This window comes from Protopterus annectens, chromosome 2.part0 (assembly GCF_019279795.1).
Source record: "Protopterus annectens isolate FY-2018-M chromosome 2.part0, PAN1.0, whole genome shotgun sequence".
Taxonomy (NCBI): Eukaryota; Metazoa; Chordata; order Ceratodontiformes; family Protopteridae; genus Protopterus; species Protopterus annectens.
In genome coordinates, this window is record NC_056728.1 from 1,235,133,739 (window position 1) to 1,235,154,559 (window position 20,821).

The 20,821-nt window shown below is 41.3% G+C and overlaps 1 protein-coding gene across 1 annotated transcript in view; it reads left to right on the forward strand.

Annotated features, from left to right (window-relative positions):
* ATP10D (ATPase phospholipid transporting 10D (putative)) overlaps window positions 1-20,821 on the forward strand; it is a 596,301-nt gene that overhangs the window by 487,464 nt on the left and 88,016 nt on the right. The window contains exons 17-18 of the mRNA XM_044060391.1: window positions 5,663-5,863; window positions 6,703-6,783. Of these exons, the coding sequence (XP_043916326.1) occupies window positions 5,663-5,863; window positions 6,703-6,783 (282 nt within the window). The remainder of the gene's footprint in view (window positions 1-5,662; window positions 5,864-6,702; window positions 6,784-20,821) is intronic.

Consider the following 20,821-nt stretch of genomic DNA (forward strand, 5'->3'; position numbering starts at 1 on the left):
CTGTAAATGTTCTGTACCAGGGAGTATCACCTCCTAGCGTGGAAGGTGGATGCCTTGAACTTCCCCTGGAACTCCCTTTTTGTGTACACCTTCCCTCCCCTACCCCTTATTCCCAAGGTACTGATCAAAATAAGGGAGAAGAGACCAAAGGCCATCCTCATTGCTCCAGATTGGCCCAGACAGCATTGATACCCCTTACTGCCCAGCCTGACCTTACAGCCCCCCAAGCAGCTACCCCTGATCTCAGACCTCTTGACCCAGGTGAGGGGGAAGATACTGCACCCAGACTTGCAGACTTTCAATCTTTCAGCATGGCTTATACCTTAAAAGCCAGCAATGAGTCCCTGTTAAGCAAACAGGTCATAGACATCATCACAGAGGTCAGAAGGCCCAGCACCAGAAAATCATACGCAGAGAAATGGAAAAGATTCTGCTCCTGGAACCAGTCCAATGGGGCCGGTACCTCCCATCCTTCCATCCCTCTTATCTTGGATTACCTAGCCGAGTTGCTCAATAGTGGCCTCCCTTTCTCCTCTATTAAAATCCATGGCTCAGCCGTTTCTGCCCATTACAATTCAGACTCACCCCTGTTCTCTCATCCTTTGATTAAGCAATTCCTCAGAGGGGCTTCTAATATCAGACCTCCCAGAAGGCATCCCACGCCACCCTGGGACCTGAATTATGTTCTAGAAAAACTAACCTAACCTCCTTTCAAACCTGCTGCTTCTGCAGAATTAAAATATCTCTCCTGGAAGACTGCCTTCCTACTAGCTATCACCTCAGCCAGAAGGATCTCAGAATTTCAGGCTCTCAATGCTGTTGAGCCCTTCATCATTTTCCATGCAGACAGGGTCTCCCTGCGGACTAACCCCTCCTTTATGCCCAAGGTGGTATCTGATGTGACCCTCAACCAGGCCATACACCTACCCACCTTCTTTCCCAACCCTCAAAACAAGGGGGAAAGAATTCTATACTCAGTAGACAAGCACAGACAACTTGAATACTATCTGGACCATACTAAACTATTCAGAAAAACAGACCACCTACTTGTCAGCTTTGCCTCTGGGGCAGAGGTAAAACCCATTTCCAAATGGGTATCACACTTTATCCATTTCTGATGCAGACTACATGGGACCCCCCCCCCCCCAAGTCTATCTGTACCCATTCCATTAGAGCAGCCTCCATTTCCACAGCCTTCCTCAGAGAAGTCCCCACCAGGGACATCTTGGAAGCTGCCACCTGGACCTCTGTCCATACCTTTACAAAGCATTACCACCAACTTCTTTTTTCTAAGTCTAGGGCAGGCCTAGCCTCTGCAGTTCTGCAGGGCCTACTTAACCCATGCCTAGGACTCTAATCTATCCTTCACCCCTCTACACAGCTTTGGGAATCCTTCCACAGGTGATGACTGCAACAGTGAAACATGAAGAACATAGTACAGTTGTGTACACTTAACCATAAATGTAGATTTTCGAGTGTATTCACTGTTGCAGTCCTGCCCCCCTCCATCCCCCAAATAGCATCTTCCCCTGGAGGGGGACATAAGCTTCCCATGGTGGCTTTTTGCCACCAGGAACACTTTTCCTCATCTCCTTGTGCTTCTGATGGGTTAGGACAAGAAAAACTGATGTAATGATGTCTGTTGCCTTGCTTTATAGTACTGACGACCTGACATCAGACTACATGCCACTGCAGCCGACACAAAAAAACATTGATTCTGGTATTTGGGCCAACCGAGGGCTACCACAGCAGGGATAACCCACAGGTGATGACTGCAACAGTGAATACACTTGAACATCTACATTTATGGTAAGTGCACACAACTGTACTTTCTACATATAATAAAAATAACACAACAATTTTAGTGAATGGATGGCTTAGCAAAGAAAGAGATATAAAGAATGGCCTAAGTTAAGGATGCCTTATGAGTAATATATTATTTGCATTAGTTATGATTTTGTTAGAGATGTAAATTCGCATGAGGGGTGCTACTTGTATTACTAATGAAGGAATAAAAATTTCAGTCATGTTTGCTTTTGCAGATGATATTATATTGATTACGAGAAACAAAGTCTGGATGAAAGAGGTTGTATGTTATATACATCAATGTTTAAATGTAAGAGGCATGATCAAAGGACTGGGTTCATAGATTAGTACTAGGCTAACTGCCCTTGCGAGCCATTTTATGCCTAGCTAATTATCCCCTGTGAGATTCAAACCCTTTACCTTGTGTTTGTAAGGCAATCATCTTAACCATTAGGCCACCCTCCCAACCACTATTGTAAATACAGAAGAGAAGCATCTTTCTTGATGAAAGAAATCTGTTAGGAATAAAACTGGGGTAAAAAAATGTAAGTGAGGAACAATGGAATAGGAAACTAGATGAAATAAAGGAATTTTGTTGTTTTTGGAAAGCATATAAGCTATCATTTTAATAAAAATTATTTGATTACGTCAGTTATCCTGGGAAAGACTGCATATTTAGCTAACGTCTATACATAGAGTCCATATTAATTATTCAGCCTTTTTAAAGGTCGAATGTCATATGGTCAACACCATATGATTGAAATTTAAAAAGTTCAAAGGTGAAAAGCAACGGCTCCGTACAGTGTAGAATGGGAAAATTTTCCTTTTCTGCACTCAGAGTTAGTGTATTTAAGTGGGGGGTGCAGCTCCCCACATGGGGGGTGCGGGGGGGGGGGCTTGCCTCCCTCCTCAGAGCGTTGAGGTAAGTTTTTTTTTTAATCTTTTTTATTATGTATTCGCTGTTTCAAACCTTGCTCATATGTTGTCGAACATATGAGGTTCGAAGTTTTGAAACTTCGAATATATAATATAGACCCTATACGTAGCCATGTAATCTATGAAAAAGAAATGCTACAAGTTTTTTTTTTTTTCTTTTATTTTGGCTCAGCATTGAATACAGTGAAGAGAGAGGAGTCTTGTACATGGGCAAGGACGATACAGGTTTAGGATTACTAAATCAAATTGTTTATGCTGCTGCTTTGAATTTATATAAAGTTTTATTTTAGGTAAATGGTGAAATCAAAAAGTTGGTAGTAAATTACTAAGTACAAATATAAACATCATTGGGATATGTTAAAATTCAAAAGAGCAAATGCATGTTTAAATGAAGTTGATGAAATAGAAAATGAGAGGAAAGTGTGTCAAAAATGTCTTGAATACAGTATTTTATTAATCTTTAGGTTGAGCTAGTGAATCAAAAAGTTAACTATAAAATTACGAAAAAATGGTGTAATAAGCAAGTACAATTATCAGGTTATTTTATGAAGATTAGTGATAAATTAATGGTAAAGGGAAATATGCCGTATTAAAAAAAAATCTAACTTTTTTTATATATTGTGATAAGAAACTACAGAAATTTTCTTCTTAGAATATATAATTCTTCTTGGACTATATAAGGGTTGCAGAATTGTGGGATAAATTGTGTAAAGAAAATTTCTTTGAAAATATAAAAGAAGTAAATGAAATAAATACAGATATGTATAGATATAGCCTTAAAAATAAGGAATATGTTAATAAAATAAATAAAAGATTATTTTTATTGTGTGGACCATTTGGAATGAAAGGCTAAATGAAATGTTTAATGGTAAATGAAGACTAGCAATAATTTTATGAAAAGTTAGATGGTAGTTGTGGAAAAAGTAAGATACCTATGATTGTATGACAACAGAAAGGAATGGGAGTTTGTACACTATAATTTGTGAATATGTAAGTTTATAAATAGTATTTACATGATTTTTTTTTAAATAAAGAACCTCCACTCTTTTCAATGTCCTTACTGGAAAATGAATCCAACTATGTGCTGTGGGAATAGAACCCACAAGTATACCTGCACCAAAGGTAAGTGCGCTACCTGTTAAGTTACTGAAACTGCTTATTTCACAAGCACTATTAACTTAAGACATCAGCCACAGAGTCATGCGAGTCTCCAAAGGGAAGTCCTTGACATTTCTGACTGTAAAATGACTACAGCTTTTTTTTCACTCAGTGCTTGCACGCAGCTTTTCCTCAGTCCCTACTGAGTGAATGGAAGTGTGTTCCATTTCAGATGAGCTCATTTTTGCAATTAAAATTAGGTGTGTTCATTTAGTCAAGAAGTTTGTGAGTGCGATTTTCTTCTGTAAGCTGCTGTGTATAATGTCGTGCTTCTCATCTTGCAATTTAGATATCATTGCAGCTTTTGAGCTGATGCAAGTAAACCTTGAAGTACATGTTGCCAAAAGACAGGTAATCAAAAGCCACTTCAGAGGGCAATGGGATGAATCCTGCCAGTGTCTGACAGTTTTTGCCATTAACGTATAATTTCCTACTGATAACTGTGTCATAGTAAAAAAATGTATGCATAAATTTTAAAAAAATCTTCATTTTTTTGTCTCTCTGACATCAAGAAGTAGCAGTGTAATGGATCAGTTTGGACGACTCCTGTGTAAATAATGCTTACAGACTTCATATCATCAGTATGTGTCAAAACATACAGTGACACAAGACATAGGTTCAGCCTTCACACACATGCAAATATTTTGAGGAAACCGCATATTATAGTATAAAATTTCACGTTTCGATTGTCTTTATTAACTGCATTTTGAATGCAATACCACTCTGCCTTCTTTTTTGCACTTGGCAGTAAGATGAAGCTGTCATTGTTGAATCAGGACATAATTATGTATGATAATGTCTTGGGAGTGGTTATGGATACCAGGAGTGTTACCATAGGCTTGTGTTGCATGTTGAGGTTTTGAAAACTGTTTATTAACATTATAAGTAACTTAACTATATGAGATGCACTAATGAAGATAAGTCAGTTTAGTTTTTGCCCCCCCCCCCCACACACACACACCTCATTGATAACATAACCCCTGGTGTCCTTTTGATCCATCTGTTCTCTGTGTCTTATCCAGCATAATGCCCTATATCACCCCATTGTGTGTGTGTGTGTGGGGGGGGGGTGTCCTGATCAGGAAAACAGCTGTTTCAGCAACCAGAGTTCTTGCCAGAGCAATGGGAGGTGAGTATTCAACACCATGTAGTACCCGTAAGTGGGGGAAGTTTTCTGTAGTACCTCTGTTCTCAGACTGTTCCTGTGTAGCAAACATGCATTACATGTAGTCATCAGACATTTGGTACCTTTGCAGCCTTAATTCTGTTGTCCGTCATGCTATCTTCATGCAGGCTGAAGTGAATATTTGTGTGCTGGGAAGAACTTCCTGTTTCCACTCGCTAATGCTCCTTTTTCATAACACTACACCCATAAAGCTAGGAAAAATGCCCATCAGTGTTTAATCATGGGTGCCAGGTCTGTTGCTGTAACTGCAGTTGCCTACATTATACTAAGGTAGCCTGTTTGCTAGTGAAGTCTGTCCTACTTAGAAAAGTAGAAAAAAGAATGACAACCAGTTTAATTTTTCATGGTTCTGTCACTTTTCTAACCTCATCTATTATAGGAGGGGTTAGGCTTTAGGACTGGCCCATTATCTTATACATGCTTTAGATTCTAAAGTTTAGAAGAAACTATGTCCCTGATATTGACCAGTGTAGATGTGTTCCAAGACTAAATGTTTATTGTATACATATGAACTTAAGTTTTTGAACTATATTAAATATAAGATCCTTTTGTTTTTTGTTTTTTTTTGTTCTTTAGGCCTATGTAAACCTCCTTTTCTGGTACCAGTTCTTCTGTGGATTTTCAGGGACATCAATGACAGACTACTGGATACTTATTTTTTTCAACTTGCTGTTTACCTCTGTTCCGCCAATCATATACGGCATCCTTGATAGGGATATCTCTGCTGAAATCTTGATGCATCATCCTGAACTGTACAAACCTGGCCAGAAGTCAGAGGTAATGGTCACTCCTGTGGTGGTGTACTGGGCATCTGAATGTATAGCAGCCTATTAATAACAGATAATGCTTCTTGTTAAGTTCCACATTCAAGGAAGCTTTTCACTTTGATTTAGCTAAAACATGTTCAGAATGTAAGGGCAGCAGACGTAGAGGTGCCTGTGTTTAATACAAGTTCTACAGTCTTAAATCAGTTTTTGTAGTAGTCTGTATTACAATGTACTTTTGATCTTTGTAGCATATTTTTGTATAATATGTAATGATACTTTGAAGTTTTAGGGTTGTATTAAAGCTTTGTCAAAGCACCTTGTTTTCACTGCATTAAAGTTTTAAGTACAGTTTTGTTATGAATAGCTTTTCAAAACTCAGTAGAGTTCATGTAGGTGCTTGAGTGGCATATTCACTTCAATGGAAATCAGGATTAAGATAGTTTAAAGATGTTTTTGTTGCTGCTTTTTTTATTTGCATGATGTGCCATTAACCCCCCCACACACACACACAAAAAATCTGTTTCATATAGTTCAGAAGTTAAGTGCTTTTGTGGCGTGCAAGCCTCTTGTACAGTTATATGTAGGTGCTCTCCCTGCACCCCTTTAAACATTTCACGTTTACTGTACTTCATGGCTCCTAAAGGTAATCTATTTCAGTGAATGCACACTTCAACCAGTTTTGCATTATCTTACAGCTGACTTTTGTTCTCGTGACCTGAAAAACATGATTGCGAGATTTCCAGAATGCTAGATATTGGCATTGCTACTGTTCTGCATGATCTTTATTGCTATAGATACAAAGCTGGTATAAGCAATGTAAACTCAAATAATACTGCTTTGTTGTTTCAGGCCTACCTCCCCTCCACATTCTGGATCAATATATTAGATGCTTTTTACCAAAGCCTGATTTGCTTTTTTATTCCTTATTTTGTAAGTACTTTAAATTTAGTTTTATTAACACAGCTTGCAACATAAAGTCATATGTGTTTCATTTTTTTTTAAGTGTCAAAGAAATATGAACATCCTACCCATTACTTTGAATTATGTTGTTTGTGTTACAAAGCATTTAATAGGTGTTCAAATTTTAGCTGTCTTTTACAGGTGCTTTCCTTTTAATATATATAAATCACGCTTGCATTTAGAAAGTAAGACTAAGTAAAAACAGAGAAAAAAAAGTTAATATTTTTGAATGCATCATTTGTATGAGTAAAATTATTTTTCATTGCGGTGTAGTAATACTGGTATGTTTGACAGGCACTGAATGAACGTACTTCTGATTTAGTTTACTACTGCAAAATTGATTTTAATCAGTTGAATGTCTGAAAACGTGTACTGTCAGTAATTTTGTTATTGACAATAATTTTGTGCTTTTATTTTGCTTTCAAAGTGGATTATGTAATTGTTTAAACACATACCTGTTTATTGCATCCTTGTTTCAATGAAATATTGCATACATGTGCATTCTCTCCCCTGTATGATAAATTTGTAGATTAGTTATCTGTAAGCTGATAATGAGTGACTGATGCACCACCATCTTTGTTCATACACGTCTTTGTATCTTTGTCACTCTCCCAATAACTCATCTTAATCTTTGACAGTACCAAACTTTGCAGTGCATACCAGTAGAAACATTTGCACTCTTCATTCTTGAATTATAACTAAGCTGGTATGTTAATTACTTAGCTTTTTCCCATTTGACATAACCCCCCATGTCATGTACACGTCACATAATTCATGTAACTTTCCAATAAACCCACAGATGTAGAGCTGTAAGACTGGAATTAACTGCATTTTTGCTTACCTACTATCATCAGTACTATTTTCTGAATTTACTTGTCATCAAAGCTGAAAATCTAAAACATTTTAATAAATGTGGTGGCATCCCTTATTATTGATGTAAAATGTTCTTTGCCCTTAAAATCTAATGCCATCAAGACTACTGACGCACACACTTCCTTGTCTTCGAACAGCATCCTTAAAGTCATCTAGATGTGGAAACATGTTTATTACAAATACTTTAATTCAGACATATATATATATATATATATATATATATATATATATATATAAATTATAAACAGTATTATGACCAGTAGAGTTAGTACTACAAGAACATGCCTTATACCTCCAAGCCATGCACACACCCATTACCCAGCACACAGACATTCAGACCATGCAATTGCCTCGTGTTGTTCTCCATTAATAATCCTTGGCAGTCTTTCTGCACTCTTTGATTATTTCCATACCCCTGGTGGATCATACATGGTTTCCTAACACACCACAGGAGAGAGCTAACACTGTGTGTGTGTTTATTATGACATTGCCTGCCTCCCTGATTTATTGGTACCATAGACTGCACACATGTAGGAATAAAGACCCCACCTACCTTACAGTCACAGAGGATTGTGAACGTGAAAGGCAACCATTCTGTGAACTTCTAAACCAGTGGGTCTACGTAGTAACCAGGCAGCTTGCACGTTTCACATGTCTGGCATGTGTATTTGCTGTATCGCCTCTTTGTGCATGCTGAAATTCTTAGACATCTAATTGGTAAAATAAGACACTGTGAGTAAATGAAAGTTAACAGCTGCATTTCTAGCATGTCCATATAAAGTAGCACCCCCAGTCACATGTGTATACATTGTTGCAGGTGGTACTGGACACCTGCTGAAATTCAGGTGCATGACACACACACAAAACCAAGACTGTGACCTAACACCAGTATAAATCCATAACATGCACAAATCCCCTCCATGGAGAGAGGTGTGTTAGTCCTGCTTTTTCTTCCTTGACATGTCTGGATGGCACTTCAGTATGGTTCCCCCACAGATTGCAGGATGTTCTTAGTATGTTGCATGCTCCTTAATATGGTAGTGAGGAGACTAGCTGGGCAGTTCCTGGATAGTGGTATGATCAGACTACACACATAGCAGATGCACACACACACAGCCAGCTGAGAAAGTGCACCAACCTGATTATCTCACAGACAGCCATCCCTTAGATATATAGTGACTGGTACAGTACAAGACAGTGCAAGTGAAATGGTGAAGTGTAGTCTAGATGTGTGTCTCCTAAACATCTCAGTGACAGTGCAGTATCACAAGATCAGATATGATGCATACACTGTTAATGCCAGGCTGTGCTAGACGGTATATGATCAAGCCAAACTGTGCATTGGATAATCCCACATGTACCACACAGAAGGATGGAATAGGTCATAGTCATCTCATGCACAGGTGATTAGAGACACAGTTACTCATTTCTGTCAACACTTGGTGGGTAGGTATATCACAGGAATCTGAGACAATGGCCTTGAGTTGACGGACATTGTGTATCACATGCAGTTTCCTCCTGTGATAGGTTTGGGGGGAGGTTCCCATGTATGACCTGAGCTGGCCTGATGCAAAGGAAAGAGTCAAGGTGATGGGTATTCTGTGCCATAATGTCCTCCCAAGACATGTTTAGGGTGCCACTAGGAGACCATGATCTGCAACCTCTGCCTGCGATAGGACTTTGGAGACTATATCCTGACTGAGTTTCACACATGGAGTGTTGTAACACTGGGGGAAGAGAGTGGTGGAAACCCAGCTCAAGGTGTGGTGGTTCATGTTGTAAATGCAGATGAGGACTTAGTACCTGACAATGGTCTGCTTCCTGCCATATACAGCCACCTCTTTATCTGTCCTCATCCAACATCAGGCAACACAGCTAATGAGTGTGGTGATGGTGGCACTGGCAATCTTCCTTATGGATGTGAAAGTGACAGCAATGTTTGCCAACATACACAGTATCAGATCAGTCATTTCTGTGTCTCTGTCCTCTGTCCTCACAGTTGCCACACAAGACAGCAGTGGGTTCTGAGCTGAACTGGGATGCAGCTGATTGTGCCTGAATGATACTGTGGCAATCTGCTGATTGATTTCAAATGTACTGTCATGTCAAGGACCACCTGCAACATGTAATGGTGTCAGACACCCTTGGAAGGTCATGAAATAGGTATCCACTTCAGATACAGTGCATTTCTGCTGCAGCAGTCAAAGAGGGAGCATCACTGTTTATTGACGCCATGGGGCTCTCCCCCCATACTTGGGGGTAGTGAGCATTCATATTCTGCAGCCTTGTGTTCTTGTGTAGGTGAAGCTGCACCTTCATCCTGTATTGAGGGTGGATTCATACCCAAATTGGAGATGTACAGTGCAGCTCTGTCTTCAAACTATGCATTAGATGTCTTGTGTCTTAGCAGCACTAGCACAGGTGCCAGCAACAGACTGTCATGCCCAGCATCTACAGGTTTCAGTGTAACAGTACTTTGCCCTATGAATGTACAACAAAAGACACACTGGAGTGAGCATGGATGCCTGTGCCAAGATCATGCCTATGTGGCATGCATGCAAAAGATTTTCATGAATGTTGTACCATATAAACCCAACTAATCTATGCTGCTATAGCTGTATACCTAATTTACCAAAAACAATACATAATCATCAGTTGCCATGTCTACATATAGTGCAACTGTACAGAACTTTGATGTGAGAGGCACTAACTTGGTGCATTATACACAGCTACATGTGGGAGATGGGTCAATTCTGATGTCATGGCCACTCCTCCAGGTATAATGTCATCACCAGTGTCTCACTGCAGGGGCACCAAAAGCTTGGACCTGTCAGCCTGTTGCTCCCATGTCCACCACACCACAGGCCAACCTGTCAGATATTATGGAATGTGCCTTTGCTTTCCTATGGCATAGCATGTCCATAACACATTTATGACACTGCCGTAATGTGTGAGTTTATTATGGGACACTGCTAACCATAACAGAGCTGGTCTGCACCCCTTCTCAACAGGTGCTGTTCTTGTAGGAGAGCATTATTTTTTGCAGGGCAGAAATTGTCCAGCCTGTGTCATCCTCCTTGTCTTCTGAGTTTGCGTACACCTTTTATCACATGAGGGAGAGCTGTAGACTGTATGCTTCTGGAATTGGTGGGTGTCACTTAGGGCCATAGGCAAGTACTAGGCTAGCTGCCCTTATGGGCCACTTTAACCATAGCCAGTTTCTCTCAAAGGTGAAACAAACCCTGTACCCTGTACCTTGTGTTTGTGTGAAAAAATATAACCATTATATCTGTCAACCCCTCTTTGCTTAGGTCATATCGTAATCAGTGGGATGGATGTGGGGCTGTGCCATATCAAAGCTGTGGGAGTGCATGCAGTAGATGTACCTGCCAACAGATGTGCAGAAGGTAAGGCAGTCATCCCAGATGCTGACACTTGGTGTCTCCTTGATAACCAATAGCTGTGTGGTCATACTGTAGTACGTTGGGGGACAAACATGGTTATAAGTTCATGACTGCTGTGTTGACTACCATAAACCACAATGTACAGTGTACAGGCCATCACTGCTGAAAAACTAACAGGTATATGTAGAGGCAGGTTGCCTTATTGTGCCAGTATGTCACTAACCTTTAGTAATATGAATTTCAGTGGAAACATGCACATTCCCAAGAAGGTAGACATAACACAACCTACTTACACATTGAGTATGGTGTAACTCCCTTGACTGCCTCTAGATCCATATAATGCTGCTGTTCCTCCTAATAATGCTGCCAGAATTTGCAGTAAACTGCCCATATCTGTGCAGCTTTGCCTTGAAAATGGCAGTGCATCTTCAAGACTAAGCAAGTGTATACCAATTTATGTGGCATATAAACAAATTAGTTCAGGAAACATGAATGTCAACTATACATTGCTGTGACTTTCTTGTGGCATAAGGCACAGTCTCTGCCGTCCGTACTGGTCTCTCATGACCTTGAGCTTGCAGTGGAGACCAGCACAAGTACATGCATCACACTACTTATTGGGTAGACCCACTGTGGAAATCACATTATTAGTGTAATCTAAACATCACCGCCTTGTGTCTTGTGAAAGTGACGCCACTTCCAGAAGAAATTAAGAGGAGTGACAGCTTTTGTTGTCCACTGGAAAACATGTGCATTATGGGTGAAAGAGGGTAAGCTAATGCATTATTCTCTTCACAGTCATTTTGGGGAGGGACTGTTTGGGTCTCTGATGCATTTTAAAAAAAGTGGGTGTCTGCTGTGACCTAGCTAATTTGTTGTCCTCAGTCAGACATCACCAGGGTAGAACAGGGCAGTCATTGTTTTGATGGCATGTGGTGCAGGAGCCCTAATGAGCATTGTACTTGGGAAATGGACTCTAGGTTAGGTATACCTTGAAATGGTATAGAAGTTTTTATATGTTTTGTTCCCCCTTTTATCCTTTGTAAATTGAGACATTTTTTGCTACTAGTAAGTACTTGTCAAGATCCTGTCCTGTTAGGAATTAGGTTTGTTACTGTCTAGATCTTCCATGTCAGGTGGATGTGGCTGTGGTGGCACTGCATAGAATATGCCTGCAATTCTTGTCAGTTTCTGCAGGGCCTTTTTTCTGGGGTGGGAGTCATGCTATACCATGTCAGTGACCGCATACTACCAGATGTGTCTGCATTTGTTCTTGTACCATATTCTTTTTACATAATAACATATGTGTAGTGGACACCTGCTTGTCTGATGACTGTCACGGAACTAACTTGAAAAACTTGTGTTGACTATATCTGTTGTTCCAGCACCTCACCTTAAGGTTGTCTTGGTTCTGTGATATGCCATTTTTGTCTCTCGGCACAAGCTGAATATGATGCATATCATGTCACCTTCCACAAGAGGCAGGATAGATTTCGATATCCATTACAAGTGCACATTTTTCACTTTACTGTTAGGATAGTTTCACTTTTGACTGTCTTGCCATTTTGTCTCCTCACTACAAGTTTAAGTGATGAATTTGCTCTGCAGGCCTTTCCACTGTGTCCTGCCCCTGCTGATTGTGTGACTGATGTACATGATGGTAATAAGGCTGAGGGTGCCTTGCTGGTAGTGGGCTCTTTCCCATCACCAGCATGTAATTTACCTACCTTGCCCGAGGTGGTGCAACTGAAGCGTGTTGTGGATGTTGCAGTGGCGAAAGCAGAGGGCAAGTAAATCATCATAAAAGGAGAAACACTTAGAGGGGATTGCAGATTTGCTAGAATGGCCATTCCCCATCATCAGGCCACCAGGGAGTGGTGTGTCTCATACCACTGGGCACCCTAATCCATTATGTGGGGATGTAGCCCTTTAATGTCCTGGGCTGGGGAAGGAACTTGCATGTGAGCTGTTTGTACCCCATCCTCTCCACAGATATGTGCACTTCCTTCCTGTTGTGTAACAACCTTTTCCCTCTATTTGTCACTGTCCATCCCTTGTCTCCCAGTCCTTTTGTGTGCACATGTCCTGACCGAAATTACTTTTCCGGTGTTCATAATGAATGGGTTATCATACTGACGTCTGGCCAGAGTACCATAGCTTTACCTCCCCAGGTTCATACATCTGATGTGTGACCTCATCTTGGAAGCGTAGTGGTATATATGGGGATGTATGAGCATTCATCAGACTATCTCATCTCCAGCTCAAATAGAGGTTGCTTATGCATCGGACTGATTGTTTTTGGTCATTGCTACCTGCTTTTCTAAAGTGTTTTTGCTTACTGGTATTTGATGTCATTTAGGAGCAAGTGTGGTAGGCAAATTTCTTATAAAGACTTGTATACCCAATGTCTCTTCTGCTGAAGAGTGGAATGCTACAAGTCCTGTTCCATTTGCACTGAAGAAGTTGCAATCCCATTTCTCCTTGCTCAGTACCTTTCTGGGGATTGTGTCTTAAACGCTTGGCCCATTCCAAGATGTCAGATTCCATTTCCCCAGACCTAGAGTCACAACTCATTAACAGCTATGTGATGTGGAATATCCTGCCTTTAGCAGCATACACACATTGTTACATTCCAAAGCATTTTTCGAGAAATCAACTTAAAAACATAACACAAAGAAATGCATATATTTTGTGAGCAATAAAAGGTATTAGAATGGTACAAACAACAATGTTATCAGTAAAATGTTTTCTTGTCATCGATAAGACAGCACAGTCACAGCCATTACATCAGTGACATAATATATTATTATGAATACAAAACCAGAGTGATATTTTTATCAAATGTTTCACGTACAAATTATCATGTCTTGGAAATTGTACAACCTAGATGTATTTTTGTCAACTAACTTTTTTTGTTAGACATAAGCATTCACATGGCAGCAAAAACTTCCTATGTGCATGTATGCTAAGATATTTAGAGAAATATAAAGAATTATGTTTATTTGTGTAATTAACAGTATAAATAACCTTGCACATCTTTCAAGGTGTACAGCTTAGAGTGCAAATATCAATGTCAAGATTTCTTCAACACCATCTATGATTTCATCTGATGCCATGCAATCATTTTTAAGTTATCCATTTTAAAAAATGTCAAGTACACATGGAAGTATTTCATGTATTCATATGTACTAACAAATAACTATCGATATCTCCAATATAGTGTACTGTAATTGCACATTGACAATGAGCTTTTCTTTCTCCCCTGAGGGTATTTCAGACTATGCCCCTCTATAAAATGTAGGTCTCTCACTTATGAAAATATGAATGCAAATATGAAAATATGAATAAGGAGAAATTAGTTATTGATTTCTCCACTGCAGAATATCCCAGAAAGTGACAGACTCAAAAAATGAAAGCCATAAGGAGCTATAGGCGTTAACTGAAAGAATACAAAAAAGGTGCTATAGGCTTGAATGAGTTAAAAGAAGTAAGTCAGAAACTCAGTGTTTTGACTCTGGCATACCTGCAGAGGTTTCAGAATGTGTGATGTGATGCAATGTCAGTCTCATCTTTATTCTCACCGGTGGGTTGGTTCCTATCCATTGAATCCATCTGTGCCATTACATAAGCTTGAGGTCCTCCGCTAAGCTCATGGGCATTTTCCCTACCCATAATGCAACTCCCTTACCACACCAGGTCTCATTTGCCTCGCAGCAAAGAGGTTTCCTGATAGATAGCTCTGGGCTAAGTATTGCTAATTTCATTATTTCTCAACTCTTATAACTGCTTGTTTAGATTTTTCCTTTAATAATCTCTCTCTTCTCCTTTAATAATCTCTCTCTTCTCCTTTTCTGCTATAATATATTAGAGTGAGTGTTCCCTACCTCGTTATCACCTGTTTAAATTAGAGGGTGCAAAACCGTCGTCCATTTTAGTTAGAGGATGCCTTTCCCCCTCCTTTTCTATTCATCCGTTTAAGTTACAGGATGATCATTATTAAAAGAAATATATCTATTACTGTTATTTACCTGTTTTCTATCCATGTGTGTGTGTGTGTGTGTGTGTGTGTGTGTGTGTGTGTGAAATTTTCTATAATTTCCTCTGACTATTGCTGCCCTTACCATGTTACAAAAACAGGAAGGGAAACCGCTTGGTTTTAAAAAGTATAAGAAATGCAGGAAGAAGATGCCCCTTAGTGATGTACACTTAATGTGTCTATTGCTTGGGGCCTCTTCATCTCTAAGAAACATGCTCCATATGTCATGGGTTCAATCAAAGAGCGGTTATGGAGTGCATGAATAAGTTGATTTTTAAAGGGTTTATTAAAAACCCTTTTTTCAGAGGAGATTTCCACAGAGTCCTCTTCAAAAAGTGCTAACAAGTCTTTTAAAAGATCATCTTCGGCTCCAAAAGCTTCATCGGAACTGAGTCCAAAACCTCCTCGACTGCCTGCTCCTTCAGAAACCCTGGAGCAGACAGGTCTAACAGGATCCAAGACAGTCTTGGAGCCATCTGAACCCTCAGCTCTGAAGTCTACAGAGATTCAATACCAGAGCCGTTCCCCTTCCCTAGAACCAATAACTTCACGGCTCCCATCACCATTATTAGCCAAGTATAGATCGCCATCACTGTCTACTACGGTTGTGCAGAGGTTACTGAAGATTATGGCCCTGGCTAAACTTTTAATGGATCCGAACCCAAAGGAATCGGATCAGATGCAACCCACCCCTCTAGTTCCTGTTCCTCCTCCGATTCATCCGTTGGTTTCAGAGCTGGAAGACTCCAGTCTCCAGATTGTGTCTGTGTCAATTCAGTGTCCTTCAGTTTCATCTGAGCAGACAGATGCTCTGAGTGTTTCCCTCCAGTCGGACCAGGACACCTCTGGGAGCCAACACTCTCCATGAGATCCTCAGATTCAGCTCAGATCCCTTTGTATCTGACTGTGCCTCTTGGGGCTTCAGCATGGGTGAGTTCCGCTCCTACCTCAGCTTCGGAGCTTCTGTACCTGGTTCCACTGATGCCTTAGGCACCGACGACTTTTTTGTCAGATCCGGGGAAGTCCTTGGAGTGGGGACAGTCTGCCTTTGAGATTGAGGAAGGTTTTGACTCCTGCCAAGTCTAAGGCACAGCCTACATCAGATCTTCTTCCCTCTTCAGGCCAGTTGCCTTTGTCCTCTCATGTAACCCTCCACAGGGTCACAGAGATCCCAGGCCTCAGGATGTCCAACAGAAGATGCCCCCCTCTTCTGTAATCTCCCTGGAGTATCTCGCTGAGAGGAGGTCCTTCAGAAGAGGACCTGCAACAGGAAGCACCTTGACTCCACAGAGGAGTCTGTCACATCAGATACTGACCTCGATGATGCAGAAGAGACCCCATGGTCACCTTCTGAAGATGTCTCCTTTTGAGACATCCTCGAAATATTAAAACAGAGAGGTGACTGGCAGTCCACCCCCCCACACCCCTTCAGCTGAGGAGTAAATTACCTGAAGGCCTTCGGGTCTCGTCCTTCCACCTCTTGGGTGACTCCTCCTCCTCCTGACAAGCTTATGGACTTAATGTCTAGGAAGGCATGGGAGACAACTGATACCATAGAGCCTATCATAGAAGGTCAAACAAATACATAACTGCCCCAAAAGCCAAGGCTTTTTTGACTAAAGATGTAGCAGTTGATGCAATAGTCATGTCAGCAGCCACCAAAAAGCAGCTATCTGAGACCAGCTCCTCTATCCTTCCTCCTAATAAGGACTCTAGGACAATGGATAGATACAGGAAGCGTGTTTTCATCAGTGTCCTTTGCCTTTCTGTCTCTGAACTACCTTACCCACTTTACTAGGCTACAGAGGGACCTGTTAAAGGAACTCACAGACACCCTTCAAGGAGAGCTGTAGCTGATGCAGTGTCAGATAAGGTTAATGCTCAGCTCGCCATCTTCAATTCGGTCATAAACTCTTCCATGAGGCTCATATCTTATGCATCAGATGTGACGTGTAGGTCTGCGGGTTCAGATATTGCTCTTAGGAGGCAGGCCTGGATCCACCTTTGCAATTTTGCAGAGCCCTTCAAGTCTTCCTTCGTTAATACCCCTTTTGATGGCTCTTCTCTGTTTGGACCTAAAATGAAGGAAGCACTCACCATGTGTGAACAGGAAGGCAAGACCTTGTCTGCTGTTGAAGTACATTTTTCCTCTCCTACAAGACCCTTCCCTAAAGGTCAAAGAGTTGGTGGAAGATGTGGTTCAGAAAATCCCAGAGGTTTTTCCATGATGCGCAGGGTGAAAGCTCCCCCAGGGGCAGAGGGGGAACAACAATGGAAGACGTTGCTCATGTGGCAGAGAAGGCCCGCACAATCAGGACTCCAGAGAATCTTTCTTTGAGGGCTGTTTTAGCCCTCCTGAAGGGACTGCCCAATTGCTTGCCTCTGGAAGTGGTTGAGGGACAATTGTCTCTGCACCTAGAAACTGTATGGCATTACCCTTCTCCCAATCCCATTACTGTATTAAAAAAAAAATCAGTCCCAGACATTCCACCCAGTTAACGGGAACAAGCAACCTTAGAAATTCAAACGTTGCTAGAAAGAGTCATTCAAGAAGTCCCTGCAGACCAGATAGGATTCAGAACTTTCTCTGGGTTCTTTTAGTTCCAAAGAAAACAGGACTAGAGATCCATTTTGGATCTCAACAATCTGAACAAATATGCCCAGAAATCCAAGTTCCGGATGGTGACACTGCAGTCTATACTTCCATTTCTGGAAAAAGACAATTGGATGTGCTCCCAAGATGCATACTACCATATTCTAATGGACAAGTGATCCAGAAGGTTCTTATGCTTCCAGCTGGGAGCCAGTCACTTCCAGTTTCAAGCTCTGCCCTTTGGTCTCGCTACAGCCCCCAGAGTGTTCACCAAGTGTATGGCAGTATTGGCAGCTCACCTGAGACACAAATGATTCCGTGTGTTTCCATATCTGGATGACTGGCTCATTACCGCCCCAACCAGGCAGCTTCTGCTACAAGGCAGTGATTACACTGTACAAATTACCATAAACTATGAAAAATCTGCACTAGAGCCATGTCAGTCCTTGGTATTCATAGGAGCTCCGATAAACACAACAATTTTGTCAGCAAAACGTCCTGAAGACAGGGCACATGACCTTCAATGTCATGTAAGGACACTGATCAGAAAGAAGTCGCCTTCTGCCAAGCTGGTTCTATAGGTTCTAGGGAAAATGGCAGCTTTATTTGTTGTAATTCTGCTAGCTTGACTTCATACAAGTATTCTCCAGTGGTTACTCTCAACACAGTGGTAATTTCTGGATCTTCAGATGACACACAAGGCCATAATAACCGATTCATGCAAAAGAAATCTCCAGTGGTGGCTCACCTCTCCCCGGTGTCTCACGGCGGAAGCTTTATTACCCCTCAGCACCAAGCCACAGTGACCATGGGTGCTTCCCGGGTAGGGTGGGGGGGCATTATCTGGGGAAGACAGTCCAAGGTACCTAGCAACATCATGAGGCCCATTTGTACATAAATGTTCTAGAGATATGAGGGCAGTGCTCTAGGCATTACAAGCATTTCAGGATTCCCTCCCTCCGGGAATAATAGCAATTCAGTCGGGCAACATGTCGCTCTCCTGTGAGACCAAGTAGTTCTAATTGGATCTTTACAGGACTCTCTAGCCTCAGAAATAATGTGGGTTCTTAATATAATAATAAAATTATTCACCTTGTCACTGCTAGAGGGCAAACAAGATCTGAGGTGGTAAGGAAGTTACATTATGGGTAGGGAAAAATTTCCACGAGCTTAGCTGAGGACCTCGAGCTTATGTAATGACCGAGATGGATCGGATCCAACACACCAGTGAGAATAAAGGACGAGATGGACAGCACACATGGAATGTTATGGTAAGTACATAACTTTTTTATATGTCTAGTTCCATCCCAGAAGCCCTGTTCTTGGACCCCCCATGGTGGCTGGTATGACATCTGAGGCTCTTATGACTAAGGAGCCTGCAGATAAAGCTGAACCATGTATCATCACTTTGAAAGATCCAGAGGGCATTCCCCAGATACCAGTTAGGGAGAAGATCTTGGGTAAATATATTGAAGTATGTCGGGGATCTGAACCACCACACTTGGTTCAGGTGGACATCATGCCAAAGAAGAAGCACCAAAAATGTAAACATGTAACTTCTCCCCATCCTTCTCCTAGGGGGAAGGAATGGATAGATTTTCTCAAGGCCTGTACAAGGCTATTATGTCCCTGAAGCCACCTTCCTTTTTTCCCAGTCCCCCACCCCTACCCTCAAAAGGTTACTGTGGATTCATCTCTGTCTGAAGATGAGGCTTCTGATTCAGGACATTCCCTGGCTTTTTCATGTCAAAGCCACTCCCCTAACCAAGTCTATGCAGATGATGATGATTCTCTTTCACCTGATTTTCCTGTGGAAGAAGCTACTCTTGGAGAGATGGTATTAAACATAATGAAACATGTCGAGTTGGAGTCTAGGCAGATTACAGAGCTTCAGAAAAGAAATGGGCATTCCCACCCCTTCCCCAGTTTCCCCCCTATGCTTTGAAACCTTTTAAATACCTTCCAGTCCACCTCTGCTTCCCCTGACTCACAGCCTCATGTTCCCAAAAGGCCAGACATATTTTATAAAGTCCTTAATAATCTTAAATTCCTATTTAAAAATCTTGTTCCAGTCCTCTCTGCAGTATCACTCTCTCTACCCCCTAATAAACCATCTAAGCTCCTCCCTAATACCAGTGCCTTCCCTTCAGACAAGATTAGTAGGGCTGTGGATGGGTGAGGTAAAAAGGCTTATGCTGCCTCTACTTTGGCATTCAGTGCTGTAAATTACCAAACCCAAAGGACGGAATATGTGATATCCATCTTAATTCCTTTAACAAAGTAGTGGTAAATTCACAAGGGATTGATTCTAAAAAAAGTGTTGTCTTTATTCAGTCAGGCTATACAGGTAGCCAGATACAGCATTAAATGTAGGTGTGATGCTGTACAGGCCTCGTCCAGTGCAGCTGCCACTGGTCCTGTCCTCCGCAGGTATGAATGGTTGCACAATCAACCAATACCTGAAGACTTAAAAAGTTAAAATTATAGATTTGCTGACAAAAATCTCCTGTTTCAACCTCAGGCAAAAACAGTCTTTTCAAAATCCTTCAAGAACAGGGAAAAACCATGAAAAGACTGCAGACAGCTTCTTTTAATTTCCATGCCTATGTACCAGAAGAATTACCCTCAATAAAACCCACCTCACTGTTAAAACAGATCACAAGTTCAGCCAGAAACACAGGAAGGCTTCCAGAGAGATTCCCAGAGAAACCACAAAGAGATTCCTGTTTTGGGAGGCCTCCCTTTTAAGACAAATTTCTGAGACTGTCTACAAAATCTCCCTCGCTCCCTACCTAACCCCCCACCCTGGCCCTTCCCCTCTCAGAAAGGCTTACCCAGTCAGTCTCCACCTTGGAAAAGTTTACCACAGACCAATGGGTACCTTCTGTTATAAAAAAAAGACTACATCATGTCCTGGATGGGACATCCCTTTCTCTGAATGTCATGCCTAGTGCTCATCACAGCCAAATCCACCTGCTTCTACCCATCCCACTTAAATTGCAGGCACAAGATACAATAAAACCAGTACCCCAGGAATTTGTGGGAAAGGGTTTTTACTACAGAATTTTCCAAGTACCAATGAAAGAAAGGCAGTGGAAACCC